The sequence below is a fragment of the Antedon bifida genome, chromosome 5, assembly GCF_963402885.1.
Source record: "Antedon bifida chromosome 5, ecAntBifi1.1, whole genome shotgun sequence".
NCBI classification, from domain to species: domain Eukaryota; kingdom Metazoa; phylum Echinodermata; class Crinoidea; order Comatulida; family Antedonidae; genus Antedon; species Antedon bifida.
The window spans coordinates 7,844,631-7,868,971 of record NC_136230.1 but is presented as its reverse complement, the minus strand read 5'-3'; the positions used below and the strand labels follow the sequence as shown (position 1 = coordinate 7,868,971).

General features: G+C 32.9%; 1 protein-coding gene across 3 annotated transcripts in view; it reads left to right on the top strand.

Moving 5' to 3' along the window:
* The window catches only part of LOC144843247 (peripheral plasma membrane protein CASK-like), a 90,792-nt gene that overhangs the window by 11,959 nt on the left and 54,492 nt on the right, over positions 1 to 24,341 (top strand). For all 3 annotated transcript variants that reach the window (XR_013612252.1, XM_078700042.1, XM_078700040.1), the window contains exons 3-6: positions 2,358 to 2,470; positions 15,545 to 15,650; positions 21,048 to 21,125; positions 23,742 to 23,814. Coding sequence is in view for 2 of the 3 variants with exons in the window: in XM_078700042.1 (XP_078556168.1) it covers positions 2,358 to 2,470; positions 15,545 to 15,650; positions 21,048 to 21,125; positions 23,742 to 23,814 (370 nt within the window). In the remaining variant the exon portion in view is untranslated. The remainder of the gene's footprint in view (positions 1 to 2,357; positions 2,471 to 15,544; positions 15,651 to 21,047; positions 21,126 to 23,741; positions 23,815 to 24,341) is intronic.

Genomic DNA, 24,341 nt, shown 5'->3' with positions numbered 1-24,341 from the left:
GAATAAATTAATGCAGAATTAATATACCATTGTTTTGCCCAAATTTAACCATGACGTTAAAACTATGATTGGCTTGCAGGGTGAAGGTCATGTGTTTACCTGTGTTGATGTGTTTTAGTTTCAGGTATTATTAGTACTGTACTATCATTGTCATTGTTGCATCTGAAAAAAAATCATGAGAATATGTATGCTTTAGTATACAACTTTGGCTACAGGTACTCTTTACATTTCAACATAGGCCTACAGTAGACCTACTTGTTTCTATGTCATGTCTAAAGTCCTCCTTCCTTCTATATTAATTTTATTCACCAAAAAAAGATTCACGAAAAGAATCTAATCTTTTTCAATACGGAAATTCAAAATATGGTGGGTGGGCATACAATACTGTATAATCAAGAATATCCTTTTCAAGAGCTTGACCTAATTATATTGTAGTTAATGTGGTATGGGCTTAATTATACTGTGGTACATTCCACCAGCGGGTGGGCTTATTCATGTCAGTGTGATGGTGCGATAGAGTCTTCGCTTGTCATATCATTGATGGATGTACAGTAGTGTAATATTAGGCAGATTGTATTGTAATATAAATTAGCAATATCTTATGATCTAATTTGTTCACACTGTTTGTGTGAATGATCCCATCTCAAATTATTTGATACTATTTGAGCGTGAATTCAGTCACATGGATTTAGATTAATACAAATCGTGATTGACAGGTTGCCAGGGCGATTGATAATGGGCATAAGGCAGATCTGGCATTGAGAACTGTAAAAAATAGTTTTTTTTAGCAATCTCTCAAGGAAGACTGAAATAAAAATCTTTTTTATTATCATTTTAAATTAATCTGATCTAGTATATTTCGCATCAGGATGGTAGACGAAAGAAAATCAGTTTCCCTCAGAAATAAAATATATTTTAGGTAGGCGCTGCACTTTCCGTGGAAGGCCTATTCTGAATTTTTTCAGTTTCCAGTTAAACTTTGAAGGACCAGAATAAATACGGATTACCTTATTAAAAAATATTGAATACTTAAGTTGTTTTCATAGTTACATAACCCTAACCCCTAAACATAATTTCTTGTGAATAAACACCAGCATGAATATTAACCAATATTGATAGTATTGTACAGTTCATTTGAACTGTATTCAGATTTTATATAACGTGTATACTACATTTCACAATACCAGCACTGTGATTTACTTTACATAGTTATTATAAATTGTTTGTACAGTATTGTGATATGTTTACATTTTGATTGTATGCAAAGCAAAGTACTATTGCGTAAAGCTCCAGAAAGATGAAAACAAACAAATTATCAATCAGTAGAGCCATATAATGTCCCTTAAATATTGGTACAATATAGTAAAATAAAGTTAATAGGGGTGTTCCAAAGAAGGGGTTCTATGTGTGCCCTCAATGTTTATGCCCTGGGCCCCCACTATTAATAATCCTGGATTCGCACTGCATACACACATGATTTCTATTCTATTACTATAGTTGCCTTGTTTGTTTCCTCACATTGTTATTTAAGTAGAAAGGTCAAAGGTTAAGAATAAAATAAAGTAATTTTCCATTTTAAAGCATCAGTTTTTTTACATTAAAAAATTAAAGTGTTGTGACATACTCATTTGTATTATTTGTCACATCCTCGCATATTGCAATAAATTGGTCAGAATAGATTTTACGATTTTTATTCTATTTTCGGCTTAGAAAATGATTTTACAAAAGTGCGAACGAATCACTATAATAATGGTATTATTAATAGCCACATGTTGTTATGTCACACTGGATGGATATTTAATCACTGTTCTTTTTTAGCTCTTAAATCTCTTTTCTGCATCTGCCTCACAAAAGGTGGGGGCAGGAGGTGGAATTGTTGACTGTTTTTTTTTTAGTGTGAAGCCTGCAACCATAAGCAAGGAATATTGCATTGGTTTGGCCTAAACAATTGTTATGTTGCCCTAGCCACATATCCCTTTCACATCGCCTAGCAAAACACACACCGGAGCTTACACCATACATACTGTACACCATGTTGACACCTCAGTAGTGTAGTAAACTCATAGGCGATGTGGATGGACTCTGTTTCACCTGTCAAATTAAAGTTATTATAAAATGAGCAAATGTTTACTTTATAATAAACAACAATTTTAAACCTGAAGCTTTTAACAAAGCACCTTAACATTTTGACTGCCAGAGGTTTTTTTCCATTAGAAACTACCACCGCCATCTTTTTTAGCACATTATAAGCAACTTTTTTTGTGTGTCTATTCTCTAGTGTTACTATGAACTCCTTTCAAACAAATCGATAGAAGTAAAAATCTGACATTTTTTTTTTCTTAATTGCTATCTTTCAGAGGTCCGTTCAGTGAGGTGAGGCGATGTATTCACCGTGAAACAAGCCAACAGTTCGCTGTCAAAATCGTTGACGTGGCTAAATTTACCGCCAGTCCTGGTCTAAGCACTGAAGGTAGGTTCTACTCAAATATTGTCATAGTTTTTTTTTTTTCATTTTCAAGTAGCAGTTGATCGATTAGTTGATTGGTTGTCGTCTCAAAAATTACAGATTGACAGTATTTTGACAGACTAACAAGAGATGAGAAAGCAATCGTATATTTCAAACCAATTTTGAAAGATGTCGTCAGCGTTTTTTTAATAGTGCGGACAATTCATTTAATTCGCTAACATTTTTAGTTCCAAGTAGTGTATGCTTATTAAATGAGTTGACCTAATTGCACCTTCTAGAGATTTAAAACTCACTGTGTTACCTGTTTTTCTTTGCATATTTTGGAACCCTGCATAAACATACAAGTCGTCATAGTAAGATTATGCCCAGGTTTATTCTTTTAATACTGCTACATTTTTCATAATAGTATTATCTCCTCAAAAAGGTAATTTCAATTCTGTCCACATACGAAGGAAAATTTGTAATTATAGTTTGGAAATGAACTATTATTTGGTGAAGAATACTGATTTAAATGAGGCTTGAGAAAGGGAATTGTTGGGTGCTCTCGGCTTTTAAAGCTGCTCAAATATTCATGTAATTCTTAATCCTTCTAGCAATTAGGTTGAAGGGGCTTCAGTGAACATTGTATTGAGATTGTATGAAACCAAAGATAGATTGATGATAAAATATAATACTGATATTACTATGTCTCAGGAATGGTCATATAATTTAGAGTTTTTGCCAATGTACAGTACCTTCTTACAGGATATTACATTGAATGTCAGTACTGTAGCTGGCTTCCAGGTTCAATTGGAATGGTTAACCTCTCTAAATAAAGTTGAAATAAAAAGTAAAATTGCAATAAAATAGATCCCGCTACTCAGGTGTTGATAGTGTAGATCATCATACAGTAAGCATAGCCACTTTGTTAAAAAAATACGCCTACTGTATTGTGAACAATGTGACCGTAAACAGATTTTTAAGGTTTCTGAAGAAAATATTTAAAAGCTGAGAGTATTACTAAAAGCCTGAAGAACTACAACAGTATACTTAAATCGATGGTATCTTTATGTATTATTGCTGCATGGTCTATCATGCACAAATCATTCACCTGACGATCATTGTAATTGGAAAAAATTAAACAGGTTATTTAATATTCATAATAACTGATTGTTCCCTAAAGTAATCTACCTTTTCCATGGTAATTAGTTGATCCATGCTAATTGCACCAGTGTATCTTTGAATGTAAATCCAATTTATTCACTGATTTTGCCACTGAACTCTCAACCATGATGATATTGATAGATAGCTTTAGTACAAGGCGAATACTGATGGGTTTGTCGTCAATGTATTAGGTGGCAATAAATTTGATCTGTCTTGTAGTGTTCCATGTTCAAAGGTTCTTTTCCTTAGACGTTGGTCGTTGGGTTTAATTGGATTTCACGTAAATAGAACTGTTGCTATTATTGGATTCCACTGTTGGAAATTATAATTATTTTGATGTGTATTGGAAGGTTGCTTTTAGAATACAGTGAAAATATATATATTATTAACTGTAGTGTTCCATGCGCCATACAGCTAGAAGAAAAATAAGAATTTAGTTCCGTCTGTCTGTATGACCACCAGCTCATAAACAACTGCTCTATTTAAAACAGTGTACGACAAGAAGATTTTATCCAATCAATATATTTAAATTGTTGGTGACTACCATAAATTTGAGATCTTTTAAAACACTACTTTGCTGAATTTGAATTTTCCCAAATTTAAAGCAAACCCCCCATTTCCCCTCTTCCAACTAAATAAAGAATGTATCAATGGGGACTATGCTTCTTTACTACATATTGTACTGTTGCTAATTGTATATTTCAGTCTATTTCGTGCCTAGCTTACCTGGATAAACCAACAATAGCCCCTTCTCCTCGAAGAGCGAGATATAACTCGAAAATTGTTGTTTTACATCACATTAAAAAAAATGTAGTACAGTATCACCCGGTATATACTTGAAAAGATTTTTAGCGTAGGCATAAAATGACCTTTAGGTTAGAACACGATTGTAGTAGTATAGTGAACGCCTTAAGAGTAATGCTAAATCCAATTACATTACATTAGGTGTTGAAGATGAGGATACAAGTAAATGTAAGGTGGGTTCAGAGAATTTACATTTTGTGCACCTTTGACAAGCATTATAACATTCATGTTTTTACTTGCAACCATACATTAAATACATGATTTACGGAATAATGCCACCAGGGCTTCTCAATCAGATTTCTTTAGAATACAAATTTTATCTTAAGAACATGATCAATGTCTTTAAGCCGCAACTGCACTGGATCAAGAAAACATACCATTTGGAGAATGTAAATACAGTATTTGTATACAAATAGTATAGGCTAATAATACAGTAGAACCCGTCAGTTGAGACACCCTTATTCAGGGTCACTTTGTTGGATCTCGGTGCTTCCCAATATTGCGTAGTTGGTGAAACAATTTCTTGTTTTCTATTCCTTGGCCTATTTTGAAGGCAAACAAAGATGTATCGGTTTTTGTCCAAAACTTTAATAGCCTCTTTGGAGAACTGAAATACCCGTAAGTTCCTTAATATAATTTTTCGAAAGAGACGGTTAAAAAAAAATAATAGCATGAAGTGAAGAAATTATAAAACATGTAATGTGTAAGAGAGGGTCAGAAAAGGAGAATCTCTTCTTTTGGTTGACTTTCATATATTGATTTTCATGTATTGATTATACAGTGTACGACACATGAAAAATAAATTATTTAAAATAGAGTGCATCTTGAAAATTCATAACAAGGTAATAGAATCACCAATATACTGGATTATAGTACAGCACATTTTTATGAAACATTATATACTGAATTGTGAATGTGAACAGTCAGAAAAAATCTTTTGGTTGATTTGCGTTGATTATAAAGTATGACACAATGGTCATACTGCGTTGAAACACCGGTTCTCGTCAGATCACTGAAGTTAAGCAACATTGGGCCCGGTTGCGTTCTGGATGGGAGACCGTCTAGAAATAGTGGCGAGTGCTGTATATACACCAGAGAGTGATGGTGTAATGATATAGGACTATCGTGATAGGCATGGGTTCGAGGTTATCTGTACCATACTAATTGTATCCTTAGGCAAGATGCTTTACTCTCATTGCCTTATCCTTCGGATGGGATGTAAAGCCATTGGCCCCGTGTACTTAACAGTGCACGTTAAAGAACACTATTCGAATAGAGTAGGGGATCGTTTCCTGGTGTGATGATCTTGTATGTGCTGCACTGTTGGCTGCCGTGGGTCTGTGGAGGGCCTAATCTGAATTTCCTCAGTTTCAAGTTAAGCTTAAGGACCAGAATAATACATTTAACATTTATTTAACATTTAAAATAGAATAGAATTCATCTGGAAATTTCATATCAATAACATAATTTATATAACCATATCATAATTTAAATTTTTCCCCCCAAATTTTTGAGCTGAAAGATTGTTTGAGGTGAAGCCAAGTTAAACAGTTAGGACGTTAATCTTTCAACAAAGGAAAATATTATCTCCATTCAATGAATAAACATTCATTATTTCTTTTATAACACTGACTTGAAATCACACACCTACTGTTGTAGAGTATACTTTTATTGAATTAATCAACCGCATTCATCAAAGACTACTGTAGGCCTGCAATAATCCGTAATCCGTGGATTCGGGCCATGCGAGCAGAAGATTTATAGACAGCACACTCAACAGTTTGGTTATCTGTCATGCGATATTCCGGCCTACGAACAGCAGAGTTGCATTGCACATTAATTTCCCAATTTTTTTCCAAAAGCTGACTGCAATAGTACCTTCAATCATTGAAATGGTAGAAAATAATGAATGACATGTGATGCAAAATAACCAATGAAAGAGCAAGGATACACTTGTGTGGTTATAATATACAACTAGAGGGTACTCCGAGAGTACAAACCTCCGCCTACTGTAAAATTTCCCTACATAAAATGCCCCCTGAATATTTTTGTTTTACATTTTTTTTTATTAGTTCTAAGTGTAAATATGTTAACTGCACACTACAAAGTTGTGGATGACAGTGTGGTGTAATGGTTATGTATCCAGCCTCTTACAGTTGAGATCGCTGGTTCAAGTCCCACTGAGGTTTTTTTTTTTTTATTTTTTTTTTATTTATTTTTTTTTTTTTGTGGACCTTGATCTTTGACCCTGACCCTTCAAAATTTAACCACAATTATATGATGTGTCATTGATCATTGTGGCTAAGTTTGGTGAGAATCGGATAAAAACTGTGGTCTCTAGGCAGTAAAATAGTTTTTTGTTAGTTGTGACCTTGACCTATGACCTTTTCCCCTCAAATTCGAACTCGTCCGAGCTTTTGGGGCATAGATCATTGTTGCCAAATTTGGTGAGAATCGGATAAAAACTGTGGCCTCCAGGCTGTTTACAGACACACACACACACACACACACAAACATACAGGGGTGAAAACATAACCTCCTTGGCGGAGGTAATAATACCTGAAGTACTATACTTTAAAAAAATTAAATACTAGTACTATTATTAGAGAACATAGTGGTCATCGTTATCATTATTGATCATGTGCCATTATTGTACATAAAGATTGTCCACTAACTCTCTCCATTTAACATTATCTTCTACTCTGTTTGCTTCTTTTTCCTATTGCCTGAATTCTACAAACATCGTATGTGATTTCAATAAAAAAAATATATATATATATTTGCGGAGAGTCACAATTAAATTATGAAGAACAGTCATAATTTTCAATATCCTATAGGATAAATAACGTGTCCCAAGGAAGGCTTAAGCTCTGTCTACACTATCAAACTTTATGTGAAAAAATGTGATGTGCCCATATATGGAATGATGATGTCATATCACTACCATATTTAGGCATATCACTACCATATTTGGGCACATCACACTTGTTTTGTCAACTAGTTTGATAGTGTAGACAGAGCTGTACACACTTACTACTGTTATTCAATGCTCTGTTTGACATTTATTAATGAAATGTCTTGATACTCAGTATAGGTAATGACTAAGGCTCTCAATAAATATTGAATTTATTCACAACTTTATGAATTTTGAGTATAGTATATTCCTGTGCTAAAGTAGTATTGCGTGTAAGAAATATCATAACTACTGTAAATAAGTATTTCTGTGATCATTTTCTTTGTAAAATTAAGATATTTTACGCATAAAGTAACCATGTCCATGGTATAAACCATCATAATATATTTGTTATACTATAAATATTACATGTTGGGCCAATTGTAATTATTTTTTGCTGTTTTGTTAATATAAGTTTACATACTAGCAATGCATCTTTAACATAAAGTAGGAACATATTTTCATGTAAGTCAGGATGGTTAAAAAAGGCTTAAGTGAAAAACTGTGGAGCTTTATATATCAAACCAGTTCTTTTTATCTTATGGAATGGATTTCCTCTGAATCTCAGATTTAAGAGAACAAAATATAGGGAAAAATATTTTGTGAAAACTGACTAAACGCCATACATTATTTTTCTAAGAATGACCACTGGCCAATTGTAACTATCTGTAGCTACCTATCAGGTCACAGTGGTCTAATGGTAGATAGAAGAGTTGGATTTGTAAGTGTCATCAGTATATGGTTTGGTTTCTAAAGAAAATAACTTTAAAAAAATAAAATTTGAAATACAAGCAAACAATCTTTGTTTTTTACCTGAAATATGTTGTTATTTAAATTTAATGTTTCAGGTTATTGTTTGAGATCTGAATGTAATTTCTCACTTGTCCAAGGCCTAATTTTACAACCAGTTCATTGTTGCTGTGATGTCATATTTTGATCAGAGCACGTTTCATTTAACAAATTTACTCACAAATCTGAACCCTTTGGTCAAGATTCTAAGCCTAAGTGCATGACATTGTTTGTATTGACACTGTTCTGTGCGTGAGAATTTTCAAACAAAGTAATCCACTATTAAAAGTTTTTGAAAACATATTTGTTAATTGACATTGCCACAAATCAAAACTTAGTTGTTTAAAAAAAAGTAAAATCCTCTCTTTAAAAGATGCCCCTATTCAGGGGACATCTTCTCTTTTCTTTCTCGCAACTAGCAATTACAAAATAAACTATAACTTATCGTGCTTATAAGCTAAGTCTCATTTGAGGCTCAAAAGTTTGAGTTACAATCCTAGCACTAGGTCAGGATTGAACCCTGTCTCCTTGATGATAGGATGTCCCCTGAACATTTCTCATTTCAACCATACTTCTTTCTCAATGAGCTGTTTTATTGTTACAAAGTCATCATCGTTTTCATTGAATTTTGTCATCAATAAGTTTCCATTTACCTCAATGATTAAATTTAAGTCAATGAAAAATAATAATGAAACTAACTAGTTAGCTAAGTTATATAAAAAATATATCGTACATGCACGCCACTGCCCGTCTGTCACGCATAGAAGCGAAAGACGTTTTTAAAAATAGCAATGTCAACTTTTCCCGAAGACGATTTGATATCGATATTACTTCAAATCATAAATTGTTTTTACTATAGTAACACAATCTGGTGATCAAATTTCATAAAAGCCGAACAATTCAACTGAATAATATCATTATGTAATATTCTTAATAATCTGGCAAATTTAAAATAATAAAATTGTGAATGGTCAAAATACCAATTGACTGTAGAGAATTGATCATAATATTTTTTTATTGGTAATAAATATTGTGTTAGGCCTACATACTGTGCACGCTTTACTTTACATAGAATACTAATTATGCATGGCTAGTGATGGTCAATACTTAAGTCTGTATATTTATGTTCAGGACAGATGCCATTCAACAGGACTTAATACAATGCCAAACATGTTACAAAATGTTATTTTACAGTATCAGTTCAAAAATACAAAAATATAATAAGTTAGACATAAATTTAAAAGTTTAAAAAAAAGAAAAGCCCAAAATTATAAAATATTATAATTTAAATAATATAATTTATAATTTCCAAAACTTGAAAATATTGTAATACTGTAGAACGAAAGAGATGCATTTGGGACTCAAACAAGTTTATCAGTATAAATCAACACAAACAAGTCTGACCAGAAAAAGTTTTTATAAAGCATGTAGCTTATAATAAATACAAATTATCAATCTTTTTTAAAATTTTGATCATTTACAATATCCGTTTCAAAATTCTTAATAGACATTTACTGTACATTACCATAGAATTTCATAAAAGAAGAAAAAAATCTAATTGAAATGTAGACTTTTAATGATAAATAAATTATCAATATTTTCAGCATAACTAAAGAAGCATTACGTCTGTAATCCCATGAACCATTTTGAATAGACCAGATGACACTAATCGACACTTCTTTTAGAATGGGTGATTTACCTCGCTTGACAAATAGCTTATTTTATTATTTAAATGAAAAATAAAGTAAAGGTATTTTATGGTTAGAATTTATTATATTACAGTATATACTATACTGTATAAAATATTTGGGAAAAAAATCATGTTACATAGATTGTTTAATAAGCAATGAATAGCATAGCATTCTTGGATCAGTGACCGTTGAGAGGCGCAGACTGTTGAGGTAGGCCTACATTTTCGCTTAATGGTAATTTAATGTTTTAATTATGTCTGAGCAACATGGTTTTAATTGTCATCTGAAAAAATTATCTACCATATCAATCAGTTTAGCAGTTGAACAGTTTTATTTTGATTTCATATGTTAACCTATCATACTTATTCAGAAATTTACATTGCTACAGTTTTCGAGAACCATCTATGTACCTAGAGGGTAAACAAGAGAAGCGAGCACACCCTCTAGTATTAATACATAAGAAACAGTAGCTAATGAAAAACATCATCAGATAAAATTTATTCTCAAGGGACAATATTAAATTAAGCGTAGTATTTCTGTTTAAATTTCTTTGCATAAATAATTGAATCTTACATTAAAATATACTTGTCTTCAGGTAAAATTCATACATAAACAATTTAACAATGGTAAACTGTGTTACTACAGTGGTTTACAGCTAGCTGCCACTGTAGTGCGATTATATATTGCCCTGTAACAACAACCGTGCTGCCGTAAATCTGTCATGGAGCATTACATACAATACCTTGAGAAATATTAACCTATGCTTCGTGCCATTATATAATGTTTATATAGCTCTGTTAAATATGCTTTATGTATGTTTCTTAATTTATATCTACATCAGTTAAGCATTTCTATTACGGTATGTTGATGGCTTTGAAAGTTGACGTCTTACAAGTAATATCATTTTTCTCAAAGATGAATGTATTTATGCACATTAATATAACTTTTATATGATTTAATATTCATATGTTCAATTACCGATTTATTATTACCATAATTGTGGAACTTATTAGTTTGATATTCTTGATACTATAGTATGATCAATGCAGTACTTATTATCAACATAAATAACAATATTAAAGAGTAAAATGGCGCAATATAATTATATTTACTTGTATGAGAATCATAGGTTCGAGTCTTCTTACAGTAGATTCCTTAATTCCATTTGTTTGTTTTTTGGATGTTTGTTATAAATTGTTTGTTTTAGTGTTTAAAAATACATCAGTTTTCTAATTTCCCTATCTTGTTTTTAATTTTACATATTTGATAATGAGTTCAGGCACTTAAATTGTAGATAGCTCATCGATTTATTTTAAGCATCGATCTAAAATAATCTCACAAACATGTTTTTTTTGTATGATGTAAACATGTGGATTAGTATTTAAAGTCTCCAGCCAAGCATTAATTTTACTGCCCGAGGCTCATTTATTTACAACAGCCTCCATTAAGATAATTAATACTGATTAAAACATGATTTTTTTTTTGTAGCGTCTAAAAATAGATTTTGTTTTTAATGTAAAAAAATAATTCTCAGAAATTATGTTGTTACTAGAGTTCACCATTGAAGCCTATCTCTAAATTGTGAAATATTTTTCTGATATAGTCTACTCTAGTCTCTCCTTCCCCAAAAGATTTTGGTAATTTCAGCTTATTTGTAGGCCTACCTATGTTATGTTTAGTGTAGTGAGACATCTTGAGTTTGAGACCCAGCTGTGTCTTTTTTCTTGTGTCCTTAAATCAAGATATTTTACTCTTTTGCCTCATCTTTTGGATGGGACATAAAGCCGCTAGGCCTATTTACATACATTGCCCATGTGCATTGTAATTACTTGGTACGATATTTTGAAACAAAAGTAAAGAGGATTGTATCCCAGTGTGCTTGTTCTTGAATATGTCACCCTTTATAAAGAAGAAATATACCAAAATAAAATAAAAAAATGTGAATGTAATGTGTACAAGATAGTAAGCATATTCGTCCATGCCATATTGATGTGCCCAGGGATAAAATCGGTAATTGAACATATGAATATTAATAGTCACCATTACTACCATGTTCCGTGCAAATAGAATGGCCCAAAGCATGAAGATTATTGTAAATCTAAAGCTATGAATTAAGCACTAAATTTAAGCAGAGAATATTTCCAGTTAATGCTGTATGGATTTAAGTCAATATATTTCTAACAAAACTAGATTTTTATGGCTAAAAATGTGAAAGTTACTGTCAATTATTTTGACAAATTGAAAGTTATGAAATTTAAATATTGGATCAATATTGAAGCACAGCTATGAATAAGAAAGACAGCCTATAGTAATGTGATAAATGTACGATTTATGGGTTTAGTGAATATGACAAGCTGAGGACCCATCAATCTAATTAGCAACCTTTAGGCAAGATGCCGCATGAATCATTCCATAATCATTTCTAGGCTCAAATTAATTTTTTATTTTATGGTGAATGGTGTTCCCTATTTAATTTTCATTAAAATTAAGTTTACAGACAGTAGTAGTAGGCGCTAGCGTGTGGCGTAATGCTGTAAAGGGCACAATTTAAACATAAAAGCTATAGTGAATGTTTCATACACTACTCTAAGTCTCATTTGAGGCGTAGGGAGTAGAGTTATAATAGGAGTCATGAGTTACAAAACTAAGCACTAGAAGGCAAACGTGTTAACAACCAAGCTACTGTACAGTACAGCTCCACTACAACAAGTTACAGTTCCACTGCAACAATTAAGCTATAGCTACAGTACACTACTGTACAACAAGCTGCAGCTCCACTACAACAAGCTACAGCTCCACTCCAACAAGCTACAGCTCCACTACAACAAGATATAGCTACAGTACACTACTGTACAACAAGCTACAGCTCCACTACAACAAGCTGCAGCTCCACTACAACAAGCTACAGCTCCACTACAACAAGCTACAGCTCCACTCCAACAAGCTACAGCTCCACTCCAACAAGCTACAGCTCCACTCCAACAAGATATAGCTACAGTACACTACTGTACAACAAGCTACAGCTCCACTCCAACAAGATATAGCTACAGTACACTACTGTACTACAAGCTACAGCTCCACTACAACAAGCTGCAGCTCCACTACAACAAGCTACAGCTCCACTACAACAAGCTACAGCTCCACTACAACAAGATATAGCTACAGTACACTACTGTACTACAAGCTACAGCTCCACTACAACAAGCTGCAGCTCCACTACAACAAGCTGCAGCTCCACTACAACAAGCTACAGCTCCACTACAACAAGCTACAGCTCCACTCCAACAAGCTACAGCTCCACTCCAACAAGATATAGCTACAGTACACTACTGTACAACAAGCTGCAGCTCCACTACAACAAGCTACAGCTCCACTCCAACAAGCTACAGCTCCACTACAACAAGATATAGCTACAGTACACTACTGTACAACAAGCTACAGCTCCACTACAACAAGCTGCAGCTCCACTACAACAAGCTACAGCTCCACTACAACAAGCTACAGCTCCACTCCAACAAGCTACAGCTCCACTCCAACAAGCTACAGCTCCACTCCAACAAGATATAGCTACAGTACACTACTGTACAACAAGCTACAGCTCCACTCCAACAAGATATAGCTACAGTACACTACTGTACTACAAGCTACAGCTCCACTACAACAAGCTGCAGCTCCACTACAACAAGCTACAGCTCCACTACAACAAGCTACAGCTCCACTACAACAAGATATAGCTACAGTACACTACTGTACTACAAGCTACAGCTCCACTACAACAAGCTGCAGCTCCACTACAACAAGCTACAGCTCCACTACAACAAGCTACAGCTCCACTCCAACAAGCTACAGCTCCACTCCAACAAGATATAGCTACAGTACACTACTGTACAACAAGCTACAGCTCCACTCCAACAAGCTACAGCTCCACTCCAACAAGCTACAGCTCCACTACAACAAGCTACAGCTCCACTCCAACAAGCTACAGCTCCACTCCAACAAGATATAGCTACAGTACACTACTGTACAACAAGCTACAGCTCCACTCCAACAAGCTACAGCTCCACTCCAACAAGCTACAGCTCCACTCCAACAAGCTATTGCTCCACTACAACAAGTTACAGCTCCACTACAACAAGATATAGTTACAGTACAACAAGCTACAGCTCCACTACAACAAGATATAGCTACAGTACACTACTGTAGAACAAGCTACAGCTCCACTACAACAAGATATAGCTACAGTACAACAAGCTACAGCTCCACTACAACAAGATATAGCTACAGTACACTACTGTAGAACAAGCTACAGCTCCACTACAACAAGCTGCAGCTTCACTACAACAAGATATAGCTACAGTACACTACTGTAGAACAAGCTACAGCTCCACTACAACAAGCTACAGCTCCACTACAACAAGCTACAGCTTCACTACAACAAGCTGCAGCTTCACTACAACAAGATATAGCTACAGTACACTACTGTACTACAAGCTACAGCTTCACTACAACAAGCTACAGCTCCACTACAACAAGCTACAGCTCCATTACAACAAGCTACAGCTCCACTCCAACAAGTTACAGCTCCACTACAACAAGTTACAGCTCCACTACAACAAGCTACAGCTCCACTCCAACAAGTTACAGCTTCACTACAACAAGCTACAGCTCCACTACAACAAGCTACAGCTCCATTACAACAAGCTACAGCTCCACTACAACAAGCTACAGCTCCACTCCAACAAGTTACAGCTCCACTCCAACAAGTTACAGCTCCACTACAACAAGTTACAGCTCCACTACAACAAGCTACAGCTCCACTACAACAAGCTACAGCTACAGTTTTTTTTTTGGTTTCTGCAGTATGAGTAGAATTATAGAATTAGAATTCTTTTGACCATTAATACAATTTTGAAATAAAGTATAGTTTACAATAATAAAATAGAAATTTAAAACACTAAATCACAATTGACTAAATGACAATGAAATTATGTTGAAATCATTGATAATTGAATTGTTTTTTATAGTTTCGTTTGCCATCTGTATACACTATTCATTTACTACATTTTGTGTCCTTATACAATATTTATACTTATGTTACTTATGTAACTTATCATATGGTCACATGCTTTATCTTTTAGAAGCATCTAAAAATGAAAGCTGACAATGTTGTTCAATGGCCAGCTCTCAAATTACAGTCATAAAATAGACCGATTTAAAATTGAAATTAAAGTTGACGTTTAAATTCTAAGATTTCTATTACTTGTGAATTGTAAGGTTACAGTTCAAAGTTTATTTGACAGGATATTTTTGACAGTAATATAAAACATAAATGCTGTATAACATAATTACTGTATATTTGTATTATTATTTCGTGGTTGATATATGAAACAAACAGGAGCGTTGAAAGAGCCAATTTGCTAATTAAAATGCCAATGACTTGAGGTTAATTCATTTCTGAATTTTAAGCCCGAGGCACTCCCTCACCCATTATTTAAAGATCTTGGATTGACCATTGAATAGGGCAAATTCAAGTGTATGCCCACCCTGTAGTAAAAGCCAAAGCAATCCATGCTGCTATGTCAAGACTAAATTTTAGTCCAAAATAATATAATTGTTGATTTGCTGATGAATTTTTTATACCTTTTTTACGGTAGATTTTATATTAATGTGTATATTTTTTAAAAATTATTTTTGCAGATTTGAAACGGGAAGCAAGTATCTGTCATATGTTAAAACATGCACACATTGTTGAATTGCTGGAAACTTACAGCTCAGATGGTATGCTGTATATGGTATTTGAATAGTAAGTTTTTAATAAAAAGAAGCAAAAACCACAAACACCTTAAATGTGATGAGACCTCACCATATTTCTTCACACTACCAATATTGAATAATATACATCTGCCTACAGTATAAACTAACATACTATAGGGCTTTCGTTTTGTGAGGACTGACTACCTCTGTCATAATTCATTGTGTACATGGAAAGTTGGAACATGCATACTATACCTCAATAATGTTTATGGTGGTTTCTAGGCCCATAAGACAACTAATAATAATAATAATAATAATATCCTGAATGCATTATTACCCCAGTCATTTTTTTGGATCAAACATCAATTGACATGACCTAATTTGTTCCTAGATTTGCTCCCTATTGTCTAAATCGGCGTTTTCCTGTAACTTGTGACTTTAACCAAGCCCCATTTTAGCAAGAATATATTTTTTTATTCATGAAATATACTAAACTAAGCTATTAATATTCTCAATAAAATATTGATCTGGTTGAATATAATAAGCCATAAAGCATTATCCATTTAGGGAGGAGAAATCTTGTTTATTACTAATTTACATAATCATTTGCATAATCATGTCCATGCTAAGTATGTTGTTTATCTATTTTAATCTTATAAGTGCTGTATAGTTGAAGCAATCTTAGCACAAGTGGTTTTATAGTTGAGATTATATTCGTTTCTAAAGACTAAGAATTTATTACATGATGATTAAAAACACCATCACCAACCTTACCACCATAACCATATCTTAGCACCATCACTATACCTTAGCACCATCACCATACCTTAGCATTATCGCTATACTTTAATACCATCATCATACTTTAATACCATCATCATACCTTAGCACCATCACCATACCTTAGCACAATCCTTAACACCATCACCATAGCACCATCATCATACCATAGCATGATCACCATACCTTAGAACCATCACCATACCTTAACAACATCACCATACCTTAGCACCATCACCATACCTTAGCACCATCACCATACCTTAGCACCATCACCATACCTTAGCACCATCACCATACCTTAGCACCATCACCATACCTTAGCACCATCAACCTTAACACTGTCACTGAATCTTAACTCTCTCTGTACACCAGTATTATGCCTTACCAATCAATCATTAGCAACCTCTACGACCAACATTATCAATAACATTAATATTAATAATAAAACCTTATCAATATTTATTATTTTACATCACTACTCCACTACCAATATAGGTTTGGTTGGAAATGTAGCTTTACAAATAAGTTTAAAAATTAGATTATTTTTCTGACAAATATTCAATCTGAAAAGAGGTTGAAAATATTATTAAGTGATGGCCATACAAACTTACTCATTTGGGAATTATTGATGTTGTGCTTTTCCCAAGAGAAAAAGCATGATCTCTACGCGTGCTTTATGAGAATCAATAAGAAACTTCTAGAAATGAAAATTAGATTAATAATGTAAAAATCAACGTGTAAGATAAACAGAAATGTTGCAAGACTAAGAAGAAATGTGTCAACACAGCTGGGCATCATCATTCGGTAGCCACTAAGATCGACATCATCGCTGTGCGACATGGACCGTGCGAGTAGATAAAACCGAATGTGTAAATTAAAATCTGTATGTTTATTTTATTTGTTAAATGATCAACCTGTTTGTTTGTTAAAATTAAGAAATGAAAAGTACCTGTTGACACAGAGGACGTTTTTTTATTATACTCTTGGACTCGCAATCATGCAAGTACAGTACTTGTGTGTTGCCTTTGGTTGTACAGTACAGTACTGCATGTTTGTCTTGATTAAGCGTGGTTCCCACTAGCGACGCAACGCAAGGACGTAACGCAACGCAAGTGAATTGACCAATCACAAGCTATGGCTTATTCGCTTGTGATTGCTAACTGTCTATAACTTCGCTTGTCATTGGTTAAAATGCTTGCGTTGCGTTTACGTCTTTGCGTTACGTTCTAGTGGGAACCAAGCTTTATAGACGATTGAGTCGATCCATTCTCGTAAATGATTGTGTTCAGGCGGTACTGTACATGTTTTTTTGTGCAATGCACTCCTGTTAATGGCTCTAAATTCTGAGTTACATATTATTTTAATGGGCCTACATCACTACTGTAGCTTTATCATTCACAGTAGGTGGGTTAAAAAACGAATGCAAGTTTTTGTGTTAATTCCTCCTTACCAGATCAGTCCATCTTTAAACTCATGAAACAACTCTATCCATTCCACTGATAAACGTTGACCATGCAAAAATCGCTCTACTTTTTAAATATGATAGTGGTAGGTATGGTGCACAATAACAGATTTTCGGAATTACAATGGAAATCGAAAACACAAGAGCGTAAAGTTACTCCCCAAGCAATCTGGTCCAGTTTGATTTATAAAAGCTTTGACAGTCATACATTAATGTTATTTATTTATCATAGTCATATTTCGTTTTTTGTTATTTTGAAATTTCTTTGTCATGTTGACTACATTCGAAAATCAAATGATTAAAACTGATGCCTCTTTACATTTCTCAATTGCATTGCGTTTAAATGTTCATTTCCTGCCCCCAATTATGGTCTTACTTTCTTTCTTCCCTAGGAACATTGCCTAGGACATCCGTTGGCCCGAATACAGCAATATAACTAATAACAATGCAATAAACTTATGTGCGTTAAATAATGCTTTCACTTTTTATAAGCAAAGTAAATAAACTTAGCAAGGTTAAAATACATATTTTAACATTAAACAGATAGAAGTAATTGTTTTCTTTTGACAAATTGTTATGTAAAGGACAAAAAAACTTGTTTTCTACTAAATTATTGTTACAAACAAATTCTTTCCTCTTTTGGCATTCTTGTCCCTACAGTAAATACATTTTTTTTTCATAAGGAAAATATTCTAATTATTAATCAAAGATTTTTTGATGTTGCATTATATTGTAAAACTTGGCAGTAAATCTACTGTATTGTTGTGGTGCTGTATACTGTACATGAACAGGGATGTGTCGTATCTAGCTTCTCCCTCTGTCTACACAATATCACAGCATATACTAGTCCTAGAGCATTACTCGACTACATACATGCATTAACATCTAATTTTGTCGCGGTGTTTAAACCCCAGGGAATATTGTTAAACTGACTGATAGTCAGTTGAGTGAAGATACCTCTATGCTGTGTCATCCACGTAGAAGTTCTTTACAAGCCAATATCGGACATTCGATATTTGTAATATACCTCGCAAAATCTGCCTCTTAAATCAAATATTATCGTGTTAAAAGTCCATGGAAGGTGTGACAGCAATACAGAAGCTGTGAAAAAATATAATCTTTGGAAATGGAATGTTTTTTAAATGTTATTTGAATCAATGTGTCAAATAAAAAGATTGAAAAAATAGATTACATTCTATGTGAAAGATTATACAAAGGTGTAACACATTTGAGAATTTTAAAAAACATTTAAAGATAAAAAAGAATGTTTTAAAATGTCATTTCTATTAAACACATTAGTGTTGAAAAATTACCATCAATTTTAAGAGTATACAAACAAATTTATCGAAAGTGACCGTCTTTTATAATGAACTGCAAAGGCTTTGTGAACTGTTGTCAAATGGTAAACACATTTATCTTCAATGTTTCTCAACGTATCCTGTATTCAGACATACATTGCAAATTTGTAGGAATTTAAAAATCAATCTTCAATGCATTTTTTGTGTATGAAAGTGTTATTACTTATTTATACTATACGTTCTTTATTGTCAAATTGATAACTGTAGTTACATTTGAGATAAATTGTTCGTAAATTGTTAAACTCAAGTGCATAAAAAAAACCAAAAAACCTTGGATCACAATTGTTGCAAGTTAGTGTAACTGGTGCCCACCAATTTCACTTGTAATGAATCACAGCAGAAACACTGGTTGGCAGTCAGATGTCACAGCCTATACAATAACTAAACTATTTATATTTATTTATTGATTATTCATGGGATATGGATTCGATGATGTCATTTAAGTATATTTAGCGAAATAATGTATATCTCCTGAAGAATTATTAGAAGATTTATTTTACAATCGATGTTCTGGAAATTTTCAAAAGAAAGTTTAATATTGAATATTTTTAACATGTAGGCCTACCTACCATATTGGTACCCATTAGTAATACCATGATACTGGTACTCACTTTCTAGTACCATATTGGTAATTACTTTCTAGTACCATATTGGTACCAACGCTTTATAAAGTACCAATAGTACCCATTCTCTTGTACCATTGGTATCAATGCTTCTCAGTAGTACCATTAGTACCCACCTCTAGTACCATATTGGTATCCACCCATTAGTCATACCATGATACTGGTACTCACTTTCTAGTACCATATTGGTACCAATGCTTTATAAAGTACCAATAGTACCCATCCTCTTGTACCATTGGTATCAATGCTTCTCAGTAGTACCATTAGTACCCACCTCTAGTACCATATTGATAACCACCCACTAGTGCTATTGGTACCCACCTAAAGTAGTCTCATATTGGTACCCACTAACTTTTTAGTACCAGATTGGTATTAGCACCCTAACCTTTTCGTAGCTTGTACTGTACATTCTTTTAAAATATATTATTTAATGTAATTAAACTTTTTTTAAAAATTTTTCCATAGGTAATCGCTGTTCCACTCTTTCACCATAATGACTGTTCTTTTCAGATCCCCAAGAGAATCTTTCTAATGTTGTAATACATAAATGAACCGAAACACTGACATACATACATCCATCAGAAAGAATATCGCACATGATTTTAACATCAACTTTAATTATTTATAAATTTCTTGACGATTTAATACACTGGACAGATTTACTAAGTTCAATAGAAAGCAACTGTTTTGACAAATCGGCAGTCATGGTTTTTATAAATTTATCACACAATATTAGTTGTTCTTGTTAATAGTTTTTGCAGCCGTGTTCGAGAGACATAAAAGAGGTTTATCCTTAGAGTAGGTTTCTGCGTCAATGCATTATTTTAACACTGACAGTCAGTCTGAAGATGTGAAAAAAGCACATTTACGTGTAGTACACCACATTTTAATAATGCATTCGAGAAAAAACTTCTCCATGCAGAAAAAGTGTACGCTTTTTTTATTTTAGATTATAGATTTGCTGAACAGTAAATATTTAAAATATTGATATGGTCTCAGGTGTCCTTTCTTATACAGTACGACCTGTAATAAGGGAACGAATTTAAGACTCAACACAGCGGTCATATAATAGGGCCTTCCTTGGGTTGACTATAATGTTAAAATATATTTCCAATCATTTGTTTCAAAGTAAAGTGTCCTTTTAACAGATGAATTTATTCAAATATCAATGTAATATTACTGTATGTATTATTATATTAATAAAATGTTTTGTTTTGTAGTATGGATGGTGCAGATTTATGCTTTGAGATTGTGAAGCGAGCAAACTCAGGATTTGTGTACAGTGAAGCGGTCTCTAGGTAAGCTATCAAAAATGACAGTATAGCATTGTACTGTATATTTCTTTATCCGATAAAAGATCGTTCCAGTATTGGAGTTTTTGTAAACTCTAGGATGGCTTTACCCAAAAATTATGCATAAATTTTTTTAATAATCATATAAACTGAGCATGCTAATGTTGGTGTTGTCAACAACGAGCATTCCTAACACTAACAAAGACTTATGGTAATATAGAATTTATCTACACTAGCCCAAATAAAAAAATTAAGATGGTAGTAACAAACCTTATAATTACTACAGTACTAGTATTTAATACTAATTTTATAATAATCTTGTTTCACTGTATGAGACTTAAATACTGATGTGTTAAAATGAGAACAATTCTGGCACTGACTTTTCTTGAACCTAATATTTGAATGTATAAGCAATTTTAAGCACCGAACTACAGCGCCACTATAAAGATTGAAATGTACTGAACAATAGTGTTATGTTTTTGGCTCATCCATAATTAACATTCTACCTTGAACCATGTAATTCAAAAGAAGTAAGATTAAAACGATTAAACCAATCAAAAGTTAAACAAGCACTTTGTATTGGTACAATTCTATCACACTGACAGTAAATAAAACATTGATACAAATAGGTCTGGGCACTATTAGTGATAATAAAGTCTAAATTTATAGCCGATTTGATTAATTTATTATAGTACCTAGTGCAATAACTAATGCTTAGTACAAGTGGCTGATCAATTTTCATGATTTTAGTCTTCAAACTTTCCCCAGTTGTCTTTTGTATCTTCCTATTTCCATCGTCTTTTCTCATCTTTGCTTTCCTCCTTTTGTCAATATTGTCCTTTCTCTATTGCTCTCATTTTCTCAAATTTTCTTTTCCATCTTACTTTCTCAATCTGTTTTTTTCAACATATCATTCCAAAAATGTTTTCTCCACCATTTTTCCTGTTTTACATTCATTAACTTATTACTTTCTTCTTTTCCTTCTTTCCCACCTTACTTTCTCCATTGTTTTCTCTTTTCCACATTCATTTTCCAACCATTTCGTTTATTTTTCTCAACCTCTCATTTCAATTCCCTTTTATCACCAACATAGTATAGTAAAATTTAGTGTTGAACTGATAATAAAAAAATCACTACTATAAGTTTGTGATTTCCAACAGGGACCAACAATTTTAAATGTATAACCAACTGTTACGATAAATCTAGGTAATAGCCTGTAATTGGTATACACTGTACGCAAATCTAACCGCAGTGTTATCCGCTTTATTTATTTTTACAAAGATTTGAATCCACTTGTGATTTAAAATATAATATACCATCACCGCTGACAAAAACAGTTACCTGAAGTAAAAATGATGTGTGTTATTTTATGTTATGTACAATAACCTATAACGATGAATTACAATGAATGCTATTAAAGCTGTGTTATTTTCACCTTTTATTCAGCACTGCACGCATATTTTCTTTATTGAATGTTATTTGATATATAATCAATAACTTGGTTTATATTCATTCATGTTTATATTGTTGAAAATTGTTATAATGCAAAATAAATTGATTGATTATAGTTTATTACAGTTTAAATCAATCGCCTCTGTGTGTAAATAACTGCGTATTAATATCATAATATATTATGATACGTTGAGAGAACTGTCGAATATAATCCGTTAAATATAGAATTCATAATTTGGATGCTTTATTTGAGTTGCCTTTTAATCAGCGTACTATTGAAACTATTTTGTAGATTATAAATTGTCAACATGATATATTTATAGGACTCGCAAATCAATCTGTCCCTATTTAGAATTTATTTATGATTTTATTATATTATAATTAATAATAATTACAAAACAAATATTTATTTATTTTTTCGTTAACTCTTAATCATATATGCTCTGTCAACACTATCAAACTACTGTAGTTTGACAAAAAAAGTGTGATGTGCCCAAATATGGTAGTGATATGCTTAAATATATTACATCATCATGTCCATATGGGCACATATATAGTGTAGACGGACCTTTATAATGGTACTAAACCCACTAACCTGCTGTTTGAGATTGAGGCAAATGATTGGACAATTGAAAACATTCTACAAAAAGTTTTGTCTACACTATCAAACTTTTTGTGACAAAAAAATGTTATGTGCCTAAATATGGAAGTAATGTGTCCAATGTGTTTTTGTCGCATAGAGTTTGATAGTGTAGACAAAGCTTAAGATGTAAATATTGTACAGTATTTGGAAAATGTGAATACAAATTTATATATATTTTTTTTTTCAATATTTCATATTACATTGTCTTTGAAATAAGGAAATCGCTACAATAAAAAATGTATGAAACTGAAAGGAAATTGTTTTTCTGAAATAAAATGTTTACTAAATTTGCGTATCTAAAGGGATCATATCTCCCACACACAACTAAAATAAATCAAAATTTTAATGTTAGTTTTATATCAATAAATTCTTTCAACTCTAAATCCAAAACATTAAATTTGATAAATAGATTTTAATGTTTGGTATCTTTTTCTTTTATGGTGAAATAAAAATTATTTATCGAACATTTAAATTTTTTTGTTATTCTTTATATGAATCTTTATATATGCTTCTTTTTTTTTCGACAGCCATTATCTACGTCAAATTTTGGAAGCATTGAAATATTGTCATGAGAACGATATAATACATAGAGACATAAAGGTAAAATTGTGCTTTAAAAGCACTAGATATCCAACACCAATAGAATCACAACCTGTACCACTATGGCAGTGTTCTCATCCAAAATTCCTACAGCGAACCACTATCAGATACAACAGTAGAGAGCGGTATGATGTAATGATCTGAAAGGCATGGGGTGGAGACCTGTCTGTGCCATATTGCTTGTATCATTTGAGAAGATACTTTACTTTCATTGCCTCATCCTTCAGATTGGATGTAAAGCTGTTGGACCTGTGTACATACAGTGCAGTGCACTACAGTATGTGCACTACAGTATGTGCACAATAAAAAACTGTACACTAAAGAGTATGGGTTGACCCCCCGGCAGTGTGCTGATCGTGGCAGGCCCTGCTCTTTGGGTTGTCATGTATGTCTGTAGAGAGGCCCTAACCCAAAATTACTCAGTTTCCAATTAAACTAAGTACTGTAGGTTAATAAAATACTTTTTTTTTAAATATGAAGATGCGCTCATAAATTTACAGTGTGATGAGCATGATGAGTGCTTTTCT